The 20,048-nt window shown below is 49.6% G+C and overlaps 4 protein-coding genes across 7 annotated transcripts; 2 read left to right on the plus strand and 2 right to left on the minus strand.

Moving 5' to 3' along the window:
* Nucleotides 1–2,846: 2,846 nt before the first annotated feature.
* Nucleotides 2,847–4,699, plus strand: EIF4EBP3 (eukaryotic translation initiation factor 4E binding protein 3). The gene is made up of 3 exons (XM_039836307.1): nt 2,847–3,066; nt 4,050–4,220; nt 4,356–4,699. The coding sequence occupies exons 1-3, from the start codon at nt 2,964–2,966 to the stop codon at nt 4,382–4,384; spliced, it is 303 nt and encodes a 100-aa protein (XP_039692241.1). The 5' UTR covers nt 2,847–2,963; the 3' UTR covers nt 4,385–4,699.
* A 906-nt stretch (nt 4,700–5,605) lies between these two features.
* On the minus strand, nt 5,606–11,663 carry SRA1 (steroid receptor RNA activator 1). The gene is made up of 5 exons (XM_039836304.1): nt 11,012–11,663; nt 10,784–10,909; nt 7,001–7,206; nt 6,222–6,330; nt 5,606–6,065 (listed from the first exon to the last, which is right to left on the minus strand). Exons 1-5 carry the CDS (start codon nt 11,034–11,036, stop codon nt 5,857–5,859), a joined length of 675 nt encoding a protein of 224 aa, XP_039692238.1. The 5' UTR covers nt 11,037–11,663; the 3' UTR covers nt 5,606–5,856.
* A 139-nt stretch (nt 11,664–11,802) lies between these two features.
* Nucleotides 11,803–17,847, minus strand: APBB3 (amyloid beta precursor protein binding family B member 3). 3 transcript variants are annotated; one of them, XM_039836293.1, is made up of 13 exons: nt 17,446–17,847; nt 17,004–17,167; nt 16,845–16,921; nt 16,226–16,286; nt 15,878–16,024; nt 15,626–15,753; nt 15,372–15,377; nt 15,079–15,193; nt 14,860–14,944; nt 14,528–14,611; nt 14,145–14,260; nt 13,823–14,014; nt 11,803–12,360 (listed from the first exon to the last, which is right to left on the minus strand). In XM_039836293.1, the coding sequence occupies exons 1-13, from the start codon at nt 17,492–17,494 to the stop codon at nt 12,124–12,126; spliced, it is 1,461 nt and encodes a 486-aa protein (XP_039692227.1). In that variant the 5' UTR covers nt 17,495–17,847; the 3' UTR covers nt 11,803–12,123. The 3 variants fall into 3 exon arrangements, with proteins under 3 accessions (XP_039692227.1, XP_039692228.1, XP_039692229.1); XM_039836294.1 differs by lacking the exon at nt 15,372–15,377; XM_039836295.1 differs by lacking the exon at nt 13,823–14,014.
* A 75-nt stretch (nt 17,848–17,922) lies between these two features.
* LOC120581407 (SLC35A4 upstream open reading frame protein) lies at nt 17,923–20,046 on the plus strand. Of its 2 annotated transcripts, none has more exons than XM_039836305.1 (3): nt 17,923–18,116; nt 19,108–19,206; nt 19,804–20,046. In XM_039836305.1, exons 1-3 carry the CDS (start codon nt 18,039–18,041, stop codon nt 19,999–20,001), a joined length of 375 nt encoding a protein of 124 aa, XP_039692239.1. In that variant the 5' UTR covers nt 17,923–18,038; the 3' UTR covers nt 20,002–20,046. The 2 variants fall into 2 exon arrangements, with proteins under 2 accessions (XP_039692239.1, XP_039692240.1); XM_039836306.1 differs by lacking the exon at nt 17,923–18,116 and adding an exon at nt 18,134–18,208.
* The last annotated feature ends 2 nt before the right edge of the window (nt 20,047–20,048 follow it).

Raw genomic sequence — 20,048 nt, forward strand, 5'->3', positions numbered from 1 at the left:
TGGTTGTATTATAGTTTCAAGCCGAACAGAGGAGTGGCTCTGTCCCACTGTTTTAAGTAAGACCTTTGGACCACATTGTAAACCCAGGAAGAGGCAAACAAGCCTGTACAAAAACAGTTTCTGAACATCCTGTTCTTTAACTAGACCTAAATGTCTTCTACCAAGAAGTGTGGCTGGTTGTGATGTCTTTCAGTGGACCCTGTCCTGGGGTGAAGAGCTCTAATAACACTGCATTTTTCTATTCATTCTCAAAGATTTGTCACCATTTGCCAACAGGCTGGTTCCTTTACCTTCACTCTCTCCTGTTAGGAAATAGGTGTGAGAAAAGTGGTTTTAAATACTCAAAACTTAAATGTGTTAAGACCACCTCCAAAAAAGGGCAGGAGCATGGGATTCAAGACCAAACTTGGAAAAGAAGGCCATAAATCTAATGATCAGATTGAAAACCTATTTTGTGACTACTTTTCACCTTGATGGTATGAGTCCAAAGTACAGTTGTCCCTTGGTATACATGGGGTGTTGGTTCCAGGACCCCCTGGGGATACCAAAATTTGAGATGCTCAAGTCCCTTATATAAAATGGCACAGAACAAGGCATACAGTCAGCCCTTTGGATTTGAATCCTGGGGATATGGAGGGCCAACTGTATATTGAAAAAACTCTACACATAAGTGGACCCATACATTTCAAACCCAACCCATGTTGTTTGCTGGCAAAGACCTGATATTCCCTTAGAGGTTTAGTCAGATCTCTGGGGGTAGGGCTTGGGCATAGGTTTTTTGTTTCTTTTTTAAGTTCCAATACTCTAACAGGTAATCAGTGTTGATCCTCTGATTTAAACTCTTGGTCTTTCACATGGACTGCTTGGATGATGAATCTGGCTTTCTCTCTAAAGCTAACTACCTGTTCTCCAGTGTCCCAGCCCTTACAGCACACAGCATCTCAAGAAAAGTAAGCTTCTACCAGCAGCCTTATAGTAGTAGTACCTTCTGCTGTTCTGTAGTAGATTCGTAGAAGGAAGCCACACTTCCACACTGATCCTTCTTGAAAACCTTTGACACTTCTCTCCTAGTACTCCTTTCTGGCTGGTCTTTCTCAATCTCTTTTGATGAATCCTTTTCCTCCACTACTCCTTAAATAAATGTTGATGTGCCTAGGCCTCTTCTTTCCCTGTGTCTTCTCCCCAAGTGATCTATCCCTCACGCACAGATTTCACTCCACCCAGATCTGAATTGCTGGCCCAGAGTTCTCTAAGCTCAGTATATCTAGCTCCTTACTGTGCTTCCCCTTCTGAGCATTCCATACACATCTAATACCTTCAATATAAAATATTCCCCTCCCCTTGTTTTCCCTATTATAATAGGCAGTACAACTTGCTACCAAGACTCAAGTCAGAAGATTGAGAATTATCCTGGTTTATCTCCCTCTCCCTCACTCCACCCATAAGCAGTCACCTTATCCTTCCTCTTCCATGTTTCTGAATCCCTTCCACTTCTCTCCAACCTCACAGTCACTGCCCTTTCCACACCACATTTCACTAGGCTGGTGTCTTCACCTTCAATCTCACTGTCCTCCATCCCATTCCCCACTCTACTGACCAGATTCCTTACCTTGTTTAAAAGCTGAGTTGCCATAAACTGCTCCTTACAATCTGCTTCCTAAGCCTTACCCACCAGCACTGCTAAGACACTTCATTTAGACACCTTGAAAGAAACTCAGAAACCTTTTTGGAACATAAAAGATACATATTCTTGCTCCCTGGAGTGTGATTCTAAGGACCTGCTGACTTAAGGGTCTGCATCACCCGGGATCTTATTAAAAACCCAGAATCTCAGGTCCCACCCCAGACTTTTTTTTATCAGAATCCTCATTTTAACAAACTCTCTGGGCTATTTATGTGCACATTAAAGTATAAGAAGTGCTGACTTCATTTAGCCTTTTTTTTTTTTTTTTTTACTAAGTGAAGAAATCAGAGCTAAGGGTAAATCTGATGAAGCCAGAGCTCAAGTAATATTAATAAATGCATGAAGTCATGTGGTCTATACTTAATGGGAGTGGGGGCCGGGGGGAGTTATACTGATTTTGAAGAAGCCAAACAGAGGACGAGTGGATCAAATGGAGATTTTTAGTGTATATAGGTACTAGACAGATTACTTACTCTCCCCACCACCTCTCCTGCCTACTTTCATACCACTGTCTGCATCAAAAAAATCTAAGGCCAGACTCTGACCTTCCTTTCCAGAGGGCTAAAGACCAAGCAGACCTCTCCTGTCCCCCAATCTTTATTCATCTTTTAATTGGTCCAGGTTTCACTTCCTCCAGAAAGCCCACCCTGCCACCCTGCCTCTCTGCCTTCCCCTTCATGCTTGCACCAGGCCATCTAGGCACTTTTCACCTTGTACTGTCATTGATTAATGGGAAGCAATACACAGCCATTCTGAAGGGCACAAGCTCTGGAATCAGATACACTCAGGTCTGAATCCCAGCTCCTCCTCCTACAAGATATGTGACTTGTAACCGGTAACCTCTCTTGGCTTTAGTTTCCTCACCCGTAAAATGTAGCTAATGATAGTGATTTCCTGTCCAAAACTGTTGAGAGGAATGGGTGAATTAATACATAGCAGTAATGTGTGCCGAACCTCACCTGTCCCCAGCAGCCCGCTATAAACAGCGAGTAGTAGATAGCCGCAGTATTCGGAGACTAGCTGGCCAGTGTTGGGCCAAGAGGAACCCCAGGCTTTTGTGGACCTGGGAATCATTCCAGCTTTTGCTGAGCCCAGGGCTTGCGCCTTCGCAGATAGGGCGGGATTGTCTGGTTGATTGACGGCTGGTGCCCCGCCCCGGGCGTGACGTCGTCTTGGTGTTGTTGCTGAGGCCGCACGTGGTCGACGGAGTCCGCTTCAGACTCCGCTGTGCTCCGCGTCCACAGCACCAGCTACTGCCTTCCTCCTCGTCCCGCTCGCTATGTCCACATCCACGAGCTGCCCGATTCCCGGGGGCAGAGACCGGCTGCCGGACTGCTACAGCACCACGCCGGGGGGCACGCTCTACGCAACTACCCCGGGAGGTCAGCGGGCTGGGCTGGGGTCCACAGGCAGCGGGCAGGCCAGCGCGTGCGTGCTGTCGCGGGGTGCGGGTAGGGAGGTTCCGTCAGGGAAGCGCGGGCCTTGGTCTCGTCCTCAGGCTCCTCTGCAGGTTGTAGCTTGAGGGGGCGGGCCGGGGAGTGAAGCCTTATTTCCGGGTGACCGGACTGAAATCCTCACTGGCCTGGGTCCTGGGAGCCTTGCTCACTCAGTCCTGCTGACTTTGCCTACCCCGAGTAGGAGCAGAGGCCCCAACTGAGCATCACCTCAGTAGGAATCACCAGGTCTTGCAAAGCAACTAGAACAGGTGGGGCAGTTGGGGGCGAGGGCTTGGGGTATCTGTGGCTGGCTGGTTCGGCGAGCAGCGCGGGATCATGAACTGCTAGGCTCCACACCCAGGGGTTGGTGCCACGTGGAGACCTAGGGGACGGCTAAGCACAAGGGCAGGGCCCTTGAGGACAGGATTCTGTGCCAAGTTCCTTTAGCCTGGGCTGAGTCTGATAGGACTTGGGAGGGGTCAGAACAAGAACAGTATGTCCCTGTTTCTTGGGGAACACAGCTCCTCCCTGCAGGGTATCAGAGCCCAGGCGGGGGCACTGGGTGGAATGCCTTCACATGTTTCTTGGCTTCCTGTTCCAACTGAGGCTGGAGGTCTAGGCCCCACCTTGTGAACCGAAACAGCGAAGTCACAGAGCTGAACAGGAGCAGCCTTAAATTCCTGAAGCCCCCTGAACCAAAAGCTTCTGCCTGGACCAGTTGGGATGCCCCACTTAGCTACATCTTGGTTAGGCCTGGACATCTTAGTGCTATGGAGGCTGGTCAGCTGAGGTCCTGGCTGGGCTGCAGACCATTAGCCTTTTCAAACAGAGAAATATGACTCCCCGACCCCTAAAAGGCTTGTTTCTGGGGCCCCAAACAGTTCTGTACCCAAGCTTCTGCCTCTTACCTAGCCCCTACCCCTTGACAGGAACCAGGATCATCTACGACCGAAAGTTCCTGCTGGAGTGCAAGAACTCACCCATTGCCCGGACGCCCCCCTGCTGCCTCCCTCAGATTCCCGGAGTCACAACTCCAACAGTCCTACGCTCCAAGCTGGAGGAGCTGAAGGAGCAGAAGGAGACAGAGGAAGAGATACCCGGTAAGGAAAGCAGGACATAAAATTAAGAAATGCCTTTGAATCCAAATGCCCTGGTTAAGTAGAGTGGGTTCAGTTCCAAAGGCTGCCTGAGACCCTCAGCCCAGCAACCTGTCCTCCTGCCTTCTCTCTCTCCAGATGACGCACAATTTGAAATGGACATCTAATCCAGTGCAGATGGCTCGTATGTGGAGTTAGAGGAATCCCTCATGCTGCTGCTGCCACCCTCTCTTCCTGGGGTTATCCAAAGGCCTGCTGGCCTCATCTAATTTGGAAGGGAGTAACTTGGTTTAGGCCTCCCTTAATTCTGGGGCAGCTCGACCAGGGATAGGAGTGGGCAACTTGACAAGCCCTTAGCTCTACTTTCTCTTTGGTTTGTAGGCACTCCTTTCAACCCTTAGCCCTCCATGCTCAGGGGCTGAGGCAAGGACTGGGGGACGGAGTGTGTCACTTTCTTACTGCTTAGTAAACATTCAAAGAAATGCCTTGGCTCGTGTTCTCCTCAGTGCCCATCTTCCCATCTCAGCCACACAGCCAAGGGCCCCTGCAGACCTGGTTAGGATCAGAGGTCCCAGGTCCCTTCCCAGCTCTGGTTGGGTCCCCTTCCAGTAGCAATTAGAGCCTTTGGCAGGCTACAAGACAGGCTCCAGGAGCCACCAAACCGTAAACAGTACTAGCCTAACCCCTGCCAAGGGCTGTTCCAGGCTTTCCAGGAAGCAGCCTTCTTGCAATCAGGCCTCTCCAGTAACCCCTCCCTACCTATTCCAAAGCAGGAAAAAAGGCACTGCCCCAGCCTTTTATCCCCACTTCCCCCACCCCAGGTCTCTCCCTGCCTTTTCTGCCTCCCACCTGTAAGTACCAATTCCCTATTCCAATACTAAGCCCTTCTCACAAGCCCCTTCCACCTGGTTCTGTTGTCCTTAAAGGGTTGGAAGAGAACTTAAAGCCCAAATTGAGACCCAAAATGAGACAGCAGCTTATCTGGTAAGTCGCATAATCATATCCCCTGCCCCAAGGAAAAAAAGTCATGATCTCATCTCAGCATTCACATCTTTTCCTCCTCGAATTTATACAGCTATGTTCTAATCTCTGGTTCTAATCTCTGTAGCACTTGCATACCTCAGGAGGACATAGTACAAGTAGAGCAGTCTCTTTTTTTGAGGGAAAATTCCCCCCATGCTATCTGAACCTCTGTTCTTATGCTGAAATGAAATCATCCAAAGATGGGGCTACTCAGCCCAGCAAGGGATGCGTTTGGATCTAATTTGGGGGGAAATGGCAGGCAGTAGTCTGGTTGTGCCTAGCAAAGCCATTCATGATTAATGGAGGGGAACAGATGTTTTCAGGGTGCACAAGGAGCACGGCAATCGAGGACACCAGAGGGACCATTTTGGCATAGGAAGGGCTCATCTACCCAGGGCCCACCACTGAGATGTTTTTATTGAAATGTGTATGTTATGGGTAACAAGTGATCCTCCCTGTGATCCAGGTGGGACCTCTTCCCCCAGAGGTGGGTCAGGCCAAGGACCCAAATGGGGCAGACAGTCTCCCAGGTGGTAAAAGGGAGCCAAATAAGAGAAGGCCTTTTCACGACAAGGCATAGGAGATGTTGTGAGGTGAGTCTGGGGAACCCACGGGATTATGGAGCCTGTTGGACGCCTGGTACAGTCTGGTTCTCAGCTGTGGCTGTAGATTTCTGTCCATTGGCTTCCTCCTCTGAAGACAGACTCCTCTTTTCTGCAATTAATCTTTTAACTCCCACCATCCACTGACTGACTTCAGTCACATGGTCAACCATGAGTGAGCGGTGTATGTCATCTGCTGCATCCCACTGGTGATTTGAAAGCTCTGAAGAAAGAGAGAGAGGCTGGGAAAGTAGTCTGAGGCAAAAGACATAGCTCCCACTCCTCCTCTCACAACCAGTCAAAATCCCAGTACTTATTCCAGCTCAGCCAACCATGCCAGGATGAGGGACTTAGGCTATAACAAGGGACCCACCCATACCTTGCACCAGCAGAGCCATCCTCTTCTTCACAGGCATTGACAGCTTCCCTCCAGCCCATTGTTCCTGCAGCAAACCCAGGCGTCGGCTGATGTCATCAAATACCTGCTTCTGTGAGACAGAAAGCCCCTCCAAGTCAGTGCTGCCAGCCCAACAGGGTAGGGGAAACAGTGCCACACAGGAAGCACCTGCTTTCTCTGGCCCAGGAACTTTACACTTACTCTTAAGAGCTCTGGTTCTCTACCCCAAGGTCAGAGGCTCCACTGAAATTTAAAAATTCCCAGAGTTTCTCAGACTCTATGAAACTCATTCTATAGTGCTACTTTACAAATAAGAAAACTAAGACCAAAGAGGTGAAAAGTACTACGTTACTTTTCCTTTAAGAGTCCCCAGATCCCTTACCTCAACAGAACTTAAGAAACACTACAGATAGAAAAAAGGGGTTTTCCCCTCCTCCCTGAGCACAAAATCAGCAGGCTCTGCTCTAAATGGCCTAGAGGTCCTAGAGGTATGAAAATCAAGCTGTTATCACTAATGGCTGCTGAATTCAACTCTGGTTTCTATAAGCCTCCTCTACTGACTAGTCTTTAGAAATCCCTTGAATCTTCCTGAAACCCTGTGTTCATTTTTCTGGAAAATCCTTAGCAGGTTACAAAGGGGTCCATAACTCAAAAAGGGTTAAGAGCCACTGTCTATAGGGTCAGGGGGTCTACCTTTGGGAGCCACACCTGCATCTGGCTGTTGATAAGAACCCTCCCCATCACTTTATGCCAGAGCTTACCTTTGTGTGGCCTTGGCAGTCCTCCAATGCCTGCTCCAAAGGTCTCAGCACATCTTCCAGCAGAGTCTCACACTCAATGACTGGGACATCTGTGGGCTCCACACTGGAGGCAGTACAACTCCCCACAGGTGGAGGCCTGGAAGCTTTGCTTGAAGGAGGTGGAGGCCCCATTGGGGTTACCCCAGGAGAAGTCTCTGAGGTTGGGACTGAAAAGATAAAGCAGGATCAAGCAAACATGGTTGAAATAGGTAAGAAGCTCAATTCTAACTTCATCCCTTCTGTGGAGAGCTACTCTGTGAGACAACTCCTTCATTCAAAACTATATATTTATGAAGTCCCTACTATGTGCCAGGCAGTGTGAGGCACCAGACCAGACAGATCAGGTTCCTGACCTCAGTTTAAATTCCAGAGGAAGGGGGAGGAAAAAAACACAAGAAAATTACCAAATTATGTTGCATGCTACAAAGAGAAAATGAAGTGCCTAGACTGTGTGTTCAAGGAAGGCCTTCTGAATGACATCTAAGTTTATCCCAGCCCACCCACTATGTGACATATGGCAAGTTACTTTTAACCTCTGAGCGTGGGTTGCTCTTCTGTAAAACAGGAATATCATAGTAATAGCACTTATTTTACAGGGTTGCAATGACGATTAAGAAGTGCAGCTGTTAGATTAGTGTATAGCAAAACGTGCTCATGACGTTAGGAACTGATGGCTGAGACAGATGCAGCCATGAAGAGCTAAAGGAATTGTGTACTAGGTGGAGGTAAGAGCAGCGCCCAGAGGCAGGAAAAGTCAAGATGTTCATTCTGTATGCTCTGCGAAAAACTGATGAGAATGGGTCGAGAATGGAGGCAGGGACACCAGTTGGGAAGTTAATGGAGTAGCTCTGGGAAGAGGCTGCTGGTATGGATTCAGGTGAAAGACTAAATGAGGGGAATTGAAGTGGTCTGAGATTTATTTCAGAGGAGAAAGCAACAGGGCTTGGTGGATTGGGGGTGAAGAAGGGGAGTCCAGGATGTCTCCTGGCTTCTGACTTCAGTTATGAGATGGTGGAACTGCTGCAAAAAGAGAAGGCTAGAGGAGAAAAGTATTTATTCTTAGGTATCAACATCCACATGGAAAATTAAGTCATATAATAATGTGGCCTCTTGGTTTCTTGATCTCACCTCCAATGTTCATTTTCCACCCATTTTCTCAGCCCCTCATTTCCCTTCTGCTGTGTTCTCAACAGTGTACCATCTCCAAAATCTGACCACCTCTCCTCCCCTTCCAGCTAGCTACTCAGACTTTGCCATGCATTTAAATCACTCCCTTATAAACACTTACCTCACTTATCCCCTCCCATTGTCCCACTTTCTTGGTAAACTCAGCTTGTCTGCACTTGTCAGGAGGAAAAATAGAACCATGCTGAGTTACACCTTAAATTCATGGCTACAGATTTTAAAAGGTATCCAGCACTGCCTGGAAATCTTACACTTTGCTTCATTTTCTACTCTTCACAACAACAATTTTCACATCTTATTTATCCTAAACTTTTACCTTCTTTTTCACTATCAGTTCTACTAACCCACCTGTATGGTGGCCACTTTCTTCCTCCTCTAATAGATGAGATTCCTGCTATCAGAGACCATCTCTCCAGCTGAACTCTGTACCCTAGCCTCCCCTGCCTTTTCTAGGCTTCCGTCTTACAATTAACCTTAATCTTTTTCTCCTGCACCATCAGTTCTCCCACTTTCCTGAACCATACTGTCTGCATACAAACTAGCTCTAGTGTATACTGTCTTAAAAACAAAAACCCTCCTTTACCTCACATTCCATCTTCAGGTACCCCCCCCTACACACCCCATTATTCATCTCTACTTAATAGCAGAATTTCTTAAATGAGCTGCCTGTAGTTACTTCTCTGCCTCTTTTCACATTCAGTCCTCAGTCCACTCTAGCTGGGTTTCTGTTCTCATCACTCCATCAACTTTTTAGGGTTATCAGTGATCGTTATGTAGGTCAAAACTTTTCTTTCTTGACCTCTATGCGGCATTCATTATGGTTAAGTCAAGATTCTACTCTCTTCTAGAGTAAATTTTACTTTTCTTCTTACTTCTTTGCTATTTCTCAGTCTCCTTTGCTAATTCCTTCTCTACTCAACCATGAAACACTAGAGAATGTTAGGGCTCTGTCCACACACTCTCCTTGGTAACCTTAGTCACATCCATGACATCAAATACCATCCATATGGTGGTGATTCGTTTCTGTAATTATGGCCTACACTTCTCCCCGAAAAAGCAGCTGAAATTCAACATGGCCAAGACAGAAAGCTTGCTTTTACCCTCTCCCAAAATCACTATTCTCCAGGCTTTTCATATCAATGAACAATACCAGCCAGTTCCTCAAGCAAAAATTCACGTTACACTGATTCTTCTTGCCCTTGCCTCCTATATCTACTCATTCCTACTTTCTCCATGTCCCATATCCATCCAATTCCTACTCCTACCCTTGTCTAAAACATCACTAAATCTTGCCTGTTACCATAAAAACCTCTTGACTTTCCACTTCATCCCTAAAATCTTCCACACAGCAGATACAATATTGTTTTAAAATGTTAAGTCAGTATTTCTTAATCTGGGAAGATGTTACCCTTAGGGCAAATGTCTGAAGATACCTTAGCTGTCCCAACTAGAAGGGTGCTATTGGCAACTAGTGGATAGAGGCCAGGGATGCTGCCAACATCCTACAGTGTACAGGACAGTCCCTCAGGACAAAAAATTAAGGTTAAGAAACCTTAGCTTATATCACTCCTCTGCAGTGTTAGGCTGTGGAGAATACAGGGATGCTAAAGAAAAGCTGAATCTGAGCCTCTTCTCAGGGCCACAGCCCCACCTATTGGCATGAGAAATGCTCAGGTGAAAAGGCAGCCCTCTACTACTTTAAAATTTCAATGGCTTCCAACTTTACATAAATTAAAATACAAACTCCTTATCCTGGCTTACAAAACCCACTATGACCTGGCCCATGCCTACTTCTTACCACTATCCGTAGCCCACTGTGCTCTAACCATGAGGTGTTCCTTGTTCTCTAGGCATTTGTTGTAATGATTTCCAATGCCTGCAATGCATCTGATCTTTGTGGAGATAGCTTTTAATCATCATCCAGATTTCAGCTTAAATGTCAACCCTTCGGGTACCTATCTTAGGTACCTGGTCACTCTCACATTGTTTTATTTCTCTGCAGAGCCCTTACCACTATTTCATTTGTCTGTCTCCAAAGGGAGAGTGTGGACTCCATGAAAGCAGAAACCTTTTTGTCCTCTTCTCTGCCGTCTAGTTCGCCCTCAAACAGTGCGGGACTCATACCTGGTGCTCAGTAGATGACAATGAATGAATGCATGCATGAACGCATGAGTGAATGGGTAACAATGTTATGTCTGAGATGCTTACTGTAGAGCAAAGTGAGGATGTAGAACAGACAAATGGATATACGCTATGATGTTCCTGATAGAGATCCAGGTTGGAAATAAAATTTGAGAATTTGACAGTAAAAACTACATTAAAACAATAGGTCTGCATGAAATCACTTTGAATGAAAACATAGAGCGATTCTTTTGAAACCAACGTACCATTTATTGACCTGGGCAGTAGAGCATCTCGGAAAAGGGCCTGCCCGGAGGCTCTTTCTGAGGATCCAACCTCTCAGGAAATCCTCAGAAGAGCAAAAAGGGCCCTCGGGCCAAGCTTATCCCTGGCACTGCCCATTCTCAGCCGCTCTCGGCGCCCAGGGCCCCCACGCACCTCTGGGGGCTCCATCCTGGGGAGCGGCGACTCTCTTGGTGAGCGGAGTGCGCTTGGGTCCGCCGGCCTGGGTCTGCAGCCCGTAGGAGAACTGGGGCGGGTCGTTCCAGCCGCGCTCCTTGTTCCCTGCGGACAGGAGGGCATGTGTGAAGCAAGCCCGGGGGAAATGGAGGGTCCGGCCTGGGGAGAAAGGTGGACCCAGCGTCTCTAGCCCCCCACCACGCTCACCCGGTTTCACGTACAGCTCCGCCATCTCCACTTCCGGACGCCAGCAGGGCAACGCGTCACTTCCGGGGCGCCCCGCCCCAGCTTTGTTGCCCGGAGCACTATGGGTTGGACCGTTCAGAAACGCCTAGAGCCGCTGCTAAGATTCTGCACCCACATCCTAAGGGACTCGAAACCTCCGGTTAAAAATGCATCGGGGTCCTGACCACAAGGCACCAAACGGGGCTGTCTTTCAGGAGGAGGCGCTCTAGGAGCCCTAGTCCCTTCTGTGTGCAGTCTCTCCACATCTCACAGTTGCTCTCAGGATTGTTTAAACCACCAGAAGTTCCTGCCCCACATATACCTCTCTGTGATCTAGGCAGGTAGACTTTTAGAACCTCGCCTCCGACCACTGCCCCGCACATTTATACTCTCTAGGCTTGGTAACTAGTACAGAATTCCTTTGCACTCAGGTGTCAACTCTTCAGGAAGCCTAGTACTGCTTCAGGCTAGGTATGTCTGTCTCGTCTGAGCTCCCACAACCCTCAGTTTTCCTAGTTTTACTGTATATTATCTTCTCTCTTGTTTATTTGACTCTTGTCCGTCACTCTTTCTGACATTCTCAAAGAGGAAACCCTATTTCATTACATCTCCGGTGTCTGGCTTAGTGCCTGGCACAGAGAGGGCCTTAGAAAATATATTTGTTGAATGAAGTCAGACTTCCATCAGGGAACCACCAACACCAAGCACAGACACACTTCACACAGGTGGTTAATCCCCCAACCCTGTCCCAAGCCCAATATACTCACACCCCGTGAGGTCACTGAAGGATTTTTATTTGTACTGATTTTACTATAAAGTGTTGCTGAGGTAGAGCCAACTGTCTGGGGCTGGACAGGGACAAGGAACACAGGAACCTAGGTAAAGGAGAGCCAAGAACCTACCTAGGTTGGGGTGCAGGGTCTCTGTCATCCATTTAAAGAATAAACTGGGCAATAAACAGAAGCTGAAAAAGGTCGGAGAGGCAGTCAGGGAAGGCTCCAAGGGGGGTAAGAGGCTACAGGCCCCTGGGGAATTAAGGGGTACAGAGTTGAGCATGGACCCAGAGCATCCTTTTCCAGTCCTTCCAGACCAATTTAGGACATATGGAGCAGAGAGGGTTTCAGCCGGAAGGCATCAAGAAAAGAGAAGACACCCCGCTTTCGAGGGGCTGTTCCTGTACCCCCGACCCCTCCTTTCAGCAGGGGGAGAGGCAGGGGACCTCCTGGGGAGTCCACAGAGCTGGTCCGCTTGAGCCGCAGGCGGGCTCGGGCCTGGGCACCCCAGGCCTTGCCTCGAGCTGCAGAGGCCACAAGACACTTCTGGTACTGAACCTAGGGAGAAGGGGAATGTGAGGATCCAGCTCCTTTCTGCCCCTGGACTCCCTGAAAGCTTCTGCAGGACAGGGGATTTAAGTCTTAAGTCTGATATGAGACTTGTAGTCTGCACATCTGGAGCTCCTACAGCATTCTCAGGTACCACAATAACAAAAACATAAAACCTGACATTTACTGAGCACTTAAGGAGGGCTGGACACTGTGCTAAACGCTTTATATAATGTAACATAAACCTATTATCAGGTGTTATAATCTCCACTTTGCAAATGAGGAAATTGAGATTTAGAGAGAACACATAACTTATCCAAGATCACCTAGCCAGAAAATGGTAGAATTGAGATTCAAACCTAGTTGTCTGCAGAACCAAACCTACCACTAGGCTGATTCTCCTCCATCTCTCATTGGAATAGACTGGCCCCTGGCAAAGTAGATTCCCTTAGTCAAGGGATCTACAACCCAAACTCCATTTCCAATGCAACTGCCTCAATCTTCTCTCATTTGAACTCAGAGGATCCTAAATAGTCTTCCTACTTCTTGTTTCTTCCAAATCTTTTACTCATACTGTAGCTTAAGTGGTCTTCCTAATCCACAAACCTGACTTCATTTCACTGTCCTGCTCAAAACCTTTCAATGGTTCAATGTGCCTTCGGATTTAAAAAAAAAAAAAGAAAATTGCCCTGACCTATAAGTTCTTCCATGACCTGGTTTCTGCCATCTCTCCCTCTCTTTCACTCCAGATACACTAGATTCTTTCAGATACTCTAATCCACTAATACCTCTCACCTTCCCAGATGTAGTTCCTCGTACTTGGCACATGTTCTGTCCTATTGCTCTTCACCTCGCTAACGTTCTCCTTGGACCTTCAACTCTCTTTCCTATCACTTCTTTCAGGTTGCTTCTGGAACTCCTGAAGGGGCTGTCTCCTCCTTCATTCTGTGGTGTACCTCTTTCTAGTCTGTCTGCTCTAACCTAAGGCTGTGCCCTCATACTCCTGAATTCTCAGGGTCACATCTGGTGCCTGGTACCCTGCAAGTACTCATATTTGTTGAGTGAATAAGCTGAAGAGTACAAGTGTCCCACAATCAAATATCCAGAGATACTAGGAAATAATCTAAATGAGACCCCCAAAAAAGACAATGCCTACTCTACAGGGCACAGCCCCTACGTCATTCCAGCTGAATGTTGAAATTTATACATGTGGACCCACTGTCAGAGCTTCTGATATTGTAACAAAAATAGGAATAGCAATTATTATGTGAAATATCCTGGCCTTAAATACTGGCAACTCATTAAAAACTTACTAAAAACATCATGAAGGCCAAATAAAACACTAGTGATCCATAGTCAGCCCTGGGATCACTGGTTTGTGATTTCTAGCGAAGTTGCCAATCTTGAGCCCCAGTCAACAGTACAAAGCAGCTACGGGGCAACCCCACCCACCATTCCCACCCCAACTCACCATGCAAGCAGCCTGCACAGCTTCAGAGAGTCCCCCTGCGTGGGGCTGGCACCAGAAGGCTGCGCACTGGAAGCTCTGACGGCCCAGGTCAGCAATGAGGCCAAAGGTGTGTGGGTCACGGCCAACACCAATAAAGGTCACAAGGCGCACAGGGCACTGCCACAGTGGCTCCTCCTCTGCACCAGCCTCTGCCTGCCCACACCAGGCCTAGTCACTAGAGGGCCAGGCACTGGCTGGACCCACTGAGCTCTTCCAGCAGCAAGCAACGAACCCCCAGCATCCCTGCCCACCCTCCACAGCTTCCAACTTCACCTTCTGGTACCTGAATGGGATGTGCAGTCATGAAAGAGTCAGACACACTGAGCATGGCAGGGATCCAGGCATCTTGATCCCCCCGGCTGGTGAGGATACCAATGGCCTCGTTCAGTACATCCATGCCTGAGGAGACATGCCCATGATGGGGCCTCTCAAACGTAAAGAAGGGATCTGCAGGAAGTGTCTAGACCCCTCTCACTAACTTGGGATTCAGAGAGATAGGAAGAGAATACCTGGGGCTGGGTTTAGAATCCTGAGTTGGGAAGGGTGGTACATCCGGGCCATACAGGGCCAGGGAAGCACACTGAGAAACAATGGTAGATCCTACCTCACCCACCTTCCCCTTGCCTCATGCAGCCCACCACCCCCTCCAGCCTGCTCAGTCCTCACCCATGGCCTTGGTGACTGGCAGGGTCCCAATGTATAGTGCCTCATACTTCTGAGCAGCCTGGCTCACTGCATCCAGCAGCTCCACTGAAATATACACACCAAGTTGGCCTGGGTGCTCTCTCAGTGACCCCTTTCCCCACCCTAACAAGAGAGCCAGAGCTAGCAGAAAACAGAAGACTACAGATGCACCGCTAATCCAAGGCTAAGAATCCTGGGACCAGGACACCTCACAAGTCCCATATTCTCCAGGAGAGTACTAAATAACCAAGACCCCCTCCCCGTCTTTCACTAAAATAGCTTATTGCTGCAATGCAGCACATCCCTCCCCATACCTTGCCGTGGCAGGTCTTCAGGGGAGATGGGGTCTAGAGAACAGCAAGGGGAATCACCATTGACTCCTACTCGCTCTGACAAGATCTGAAACACAATGCAGCTAACTCAAGGCACAGGAGAGAGAAATAGAGCTAAGGGAGCCCATACCCTACCCCCACCACCTAGCAGCTTCAGACCAAGCTTCATTACACATTCCCTACCCCACTCCTTGCCCTTACCTGGGCACAGAGCCCATGTAGGGCACTGGCAATGGCCTTGGCAGGGACGTCACAGCGAAACACATGGCACTTGAGCATACAGCTGTCTTTGTCACCCGCCACAAATGCAAAGTCCCTGGCAGGTAAGAGATGGGGCTAAGGCTGGGGCAGGGGTAGAGATGGGGCTGGGATAGAGACTGCGTAGGGGCAGGGGCTTGTAGTGCCTGCGAAGGGCTAGAAAGTCAGGCAAGAGATATGGCAGGGACGGACACACAAATCAGGGCTGGGGCTCAAGGCACCTGGTTGTCACTCACCTGTCACTATTCCGGAAGCATGTGGGAGCACAGGAGAGAATCAGCTCAGCCTCTCAGGATCTCCCCCATCTGTCCCTGCTGAGCTGAGCCCACCCTCCCCAAGCAGGGCTGGACCAGTCAGGGGAGGCAGAGCTTGGGTCCATGTCAGAGGATCTGTGTCCAGGGGTTCAAGTACAAGGGATCAGCATCAAGTGGGGAGCACAGACTGTAGGGAAAAGGAGCAACTTTCACTTGGAGGGATGTAAGGTCCTCACCGGCCCTTGGAGCTGCCTACACCCCATACACGGATGTGCACCAGAGGCTGGCGATGGATCAGACTGTGGTCCAGGGGATTCACCAGGCTCATGGCATCCTTCCTCAGGATCATCAGCATGTTCTGGCCCTGCCAAGGACAGAGGGCAACACAAAGCTCAGATGAAAGTGGTTGCCATGAGGAACAGGCACAACAGGGACAACCACCTCTGCTGGATCCTGGGCTGAACCCCTTAAAGGGCTGGCCAGCTCACCTCACCCCAGGCACCATCTGGAGGCTGGCCCCGGCTGCGGGTCTGGGCCAGCTGCTGGATACAGTTATTGACTGCAATACTGCTCTTCCCTGGTACCAGGTCCTCTTCGGGTATCTCTACCCAGCCCAGAGAGCGGACTGCAAAGCACTGGTGGGTTGTGAGAAAGAACAGGAAGGCCCTGAGTGAAGAGAGGTGGAGTAGGGTGGGAGATGCCACAGGCTCCACACACGTAAATCCTCTGAAACCTCTTCACCCTTGATCATCTCTGCTCAGCCCAATCACACCCCTGACCTTTCCCTTGGGACCCTCCCCAATACCATGAGCTGACCCTCAGGCCCAAGTCACTACCTTAGTCCCTGGCTCCATGCTCTGGATGTAGGATTCCTCACCATACCAGGACAGAGCGTTACTGGAACAGAGCAGAGCTGGTAAGAGGACCACACTTCCTACAGAAGGGACACTGCTGAGGCCCAGACTACTTAATGGGCACAAGAGGTGAAATTAGACCCAGAATATATAGTGTCCCGAATATAAAACCAGAGCAGGTCAGGACCCAAGACATATTAAATAAATGTAACATAAAGTGTGACTTAGAATTTAAAGAAAAAGTCAGGACACAGGACATAGAAGTTGTGAAGACAGAGCACAGCCCAAAATCAGGATAAGGGATTCTAGAACACAAGATGCGAACCTCCATTGACAGAGCCCAGGACAGTGGCCAAGGCCTAGAACATATGTCACAACCCAGGATAAGGAAAAGAATATGTGGCAAAATAGAGCTTAGAACAAGGGATAAAACTCAAAATACTGAGTCAAGTACATGGGACAGAGCCAAGAGCACAGGATAGAGCCCTAAACATGGGACAGAGTCCAGAACCTGGGCTGAAGAGCAGACTGTAGGTCCAGCTGCATCTCTCAGTGCCATGGAACCCCAAGCCTTTCATTTGGCTTGGCCTATCCCTGTTACCTCCGGTCCAGTGAGCTCTCCAGGCTGGAGAAGGATCTCCCCTTGGGGGGACGAAGTCCCCAAATCCCTTCCGTCCTCTGTAGAGAGGGGGCCAGGTCAGTGCAGCAGCAGGCCTAAGTACACACATGAGCTCAGGCCCCCTCCTCGCACTCCACCTACCGTGCCTGAGTCCTCAGCATCTCCTGGCTCCCAGGTTGGGCGTTGCCACTGGGTGCTACCGCTGGGTACATGCCAATAGTAAGTACCTGCAGCATCATGGATCTTCCTCCAGCCAGGGGGCAGGCCTGGCTCCCCCTCCAGACTCTGGTCCCCCCACAAGTCATCTACAGGAACATGGAATGGAAAGGGGTAACACAGGATTGGAAAAGGAGGGCATATTTGTAGGTTTAGATAACACCTTGTCAACTCTTATGCTGGAGGTCCGAGCTGATGGTCCAAGCTCCCAATCTTGGATATTGCGGTGCAAAGATCAGGGTTCATTTGTGCCCTGGTTCTTACCCCGAGACGTACCCCCCTCCCTGCATTTGAGCCTCTGGTTAGCCTTTCGCGCTCCCTCGTCCCCTCAGCTCTCAGTCCTCCCACCAGGCCCCTCCGTGCACACCATCGCAGTTGACCAGAATGATGGCCAGCATGTAATCCTTGCCCAGCATAGCCCCGGCCGTGTCCCAGCCGGCTTCCGCCGGCCTGTACTCTAAGCCCAACTCGACCTCCGGAGCTGCTGCGCCTATAAACCCAGCCTCTCTGCGCTGGAGTGAGCCGGGCCAGCGGGCGCCGCACAAAAACGAGGCAAGGTAGCGGCCAGATCCCGGGGTTGAAAAAGGATGAGCCTGAGCAGCACCGCCCGCGGAGGGCTGGTGCGTGTATACAGGCGTATGGATCCCCAAATGGGTGCGCGTTTCCGTGCGTGGGTCCAGGGGAGGAGCACTGACGCCAGCGAATGGCCTACACCACCTCGCAACTAAGGTCTCATCAAGAGGCGAACGACCTGCCAGACAAACGCGCGCCGCTCACAGACGCGCACGAGTGAGATCATCGCGCCCAGGAAGTGTGCGCGCGCGCAGACGCAGCCTGGGGCTTGAAGGGAGGGGTCATGTGGGAGTATCTGCGGGCAGGAGACCGCTAAGGCTCGGTTGCCACGAAAGGGCTTCCTTCCTTTTCAAAAATGCCCCGGAAGTTCCTCTGCCCTTAGTGAAGATGGCAGGAGCACTTGACATAAGATGGGAGGGCTGCGCCTGCGCAACAAGTTCGACGGGGAAGATGGCGGATGACAAGGTGAGTGACCATGAGAGTGATCTGCGGTAGGAATGGTGTCCACACCTTTTTTGCCCTGGGAGACACTATACTGGAGCGGATCGCGTGTGGAGGTGCCCTTACTTCCCCTGGGGGGCGGACTTTGGCGCCTTTCCACTGGGTGTTGCCGCTGGGTACTTGCCAATAGTAAGTACCTCTAGTGGGGAGTAGAGTGGCGGAGCACTATGCGAGGCAGGTGAAGCCGGGGATTCCCCGGTGTCCCTTCCTGGGGCCCTCACTATCCATAGTTACTTACACTTAAAACCTTTTACTCTGACACACTGCTCACTCTGCTCCATTCTCCAGCCCCTCCCAGAGACACGTTTCCAATTCACTCTGACACTCCCTTGCGCAATTGAATTTTTTACTTACATGCAATCGAAAAAATCACTCAGTTCATTTACCCACAGTCTTCCCCTTTCCCCACCATTCCTGGCTCGCGCGTGCATGCCTACAGTCACACATTCAGTTTGAGCTGGCCCTCGGAAAGGAGAAGCCGGAGCAAAAACCACATTTAGCTCAGAATTGTCCAGGGAATTGTCTCAGGCCATTACTTACCATTGGTCTGGAAGATAAGCACCGCACACTTTTGCTAAGTACTTGCCATTGCCTGTGTTAGGCCTTGGGACTCAGTAGACAGAACAAACTGGTCCCCACTTCTAGGTAGCTTATAATAGAGTCGTTCGTGCTTTCCTGATAGATATAATTTAAGATTTCCTAGCTCTTCTGCCTTCCCTACACACTGCTACTATATAAAATTCACAAGGGTTGTTGTAAGTTACTGATGCCCATCTCAACAGTCACCCCCTCCCTGGCCACCATGTGAATTCCGTCCTTTTCAATGTCACTGGTGTCTCAAAAAGGTATTATAGGAGAAGGTTTCTCAAGCTTTCCCCCACCCCAACCTCTGATAGGCTTGAGCAGGAGATGGGGCTGGGTCAGTCTGTTGGAGCCAGCCTCTCCCTTGTCCTAGGATTCTCTGCCCAAGCTTAAGGACCTGGCGTTTCTCAAGAACCAGCTGGAGCACCTGCAGCAGCGTGTAGAAGACGAAGTCAATAGTGGTGTGGGCCAGGTAAAGTTGCAGCTGCCCCCCTACCCCGCTTATGCTTCATTGCCCAATACGCTTTTGAATGGATGGTAGAGATTTATTCAGCAAATGGTTGTTGAGGGCCTGTTCTCTGTGACTTCAAGGAAAGTTTCCCTGAGAAAATGGCAGTTGAACTGGGATCTTAAGTAGGGGTTAACTAAGTGAAGAGGGAAGGAAGGAACATTCCAGGCAGATGGAACAACATATGCAAAGCCCTTGTGGTGGGAAGTAGCATGATAAATGGATGAAAGCTGTTCAGTTTGGCTGTAGTAGTGGAAGAACATTATAGGAAATGAGGCTAGAGAAGCAGGCAGGAGTCAGGTTCCTCAGAGACGTCTCTGGCCTTGCGGCAGTAGGGTTCTGTGTTTGGAACCTTTTAACCCTAGGGTTCTGAGATTGTGTGATCAGGACTCCTAGGTTCTTTTTCTGCCTCCAAAACTTTGAGAAAATCTTTGGAGAGAATACTACAGATTTCCAGAGTAAGGATGAGCAAGTGATGGGGTGCTCTAAGCTCAGCTTAAGTAGCTCCTGGTTAGAGAAGGGAAGAGCCTGCTGAGTTTTCTCCTGAATCTTCCTTTACAGGATGGGTCGCTCTTGTCCTCCCCATTCCTCAAGGGCTTCCTGGCTGGTTATGTGGTTGCCAAACTGAGAGCATCTGCAGTATTAGGCTTTGCCGTGGGCACCTGCACTGGCATCTACGCAGCTCAGACATATGCTGTGCCCAATGTGGAGAAGACATTGAGGGACTATCTGCGGTCACTGCGCAAGGGGCCTGACTAGCTCTGGATCCCATGGGGGAGGCAGGATGAGCAACTCGAGCCTGCAGG

The sequence above is a fragment of the Pteropus medius genome, unplaced genomic scaffold, assembly GCF_902729225.1.
Source record: "Pteropus medius unplaced genomic scaffold, Ma_sr-lr_union100, whole genome shotgun sequence".
NCBI lineage: Eukaryota > Metazoa > Chordata > Mammalia > Chiroptera > Pteropodidae > Pteropus > Pteropus medius.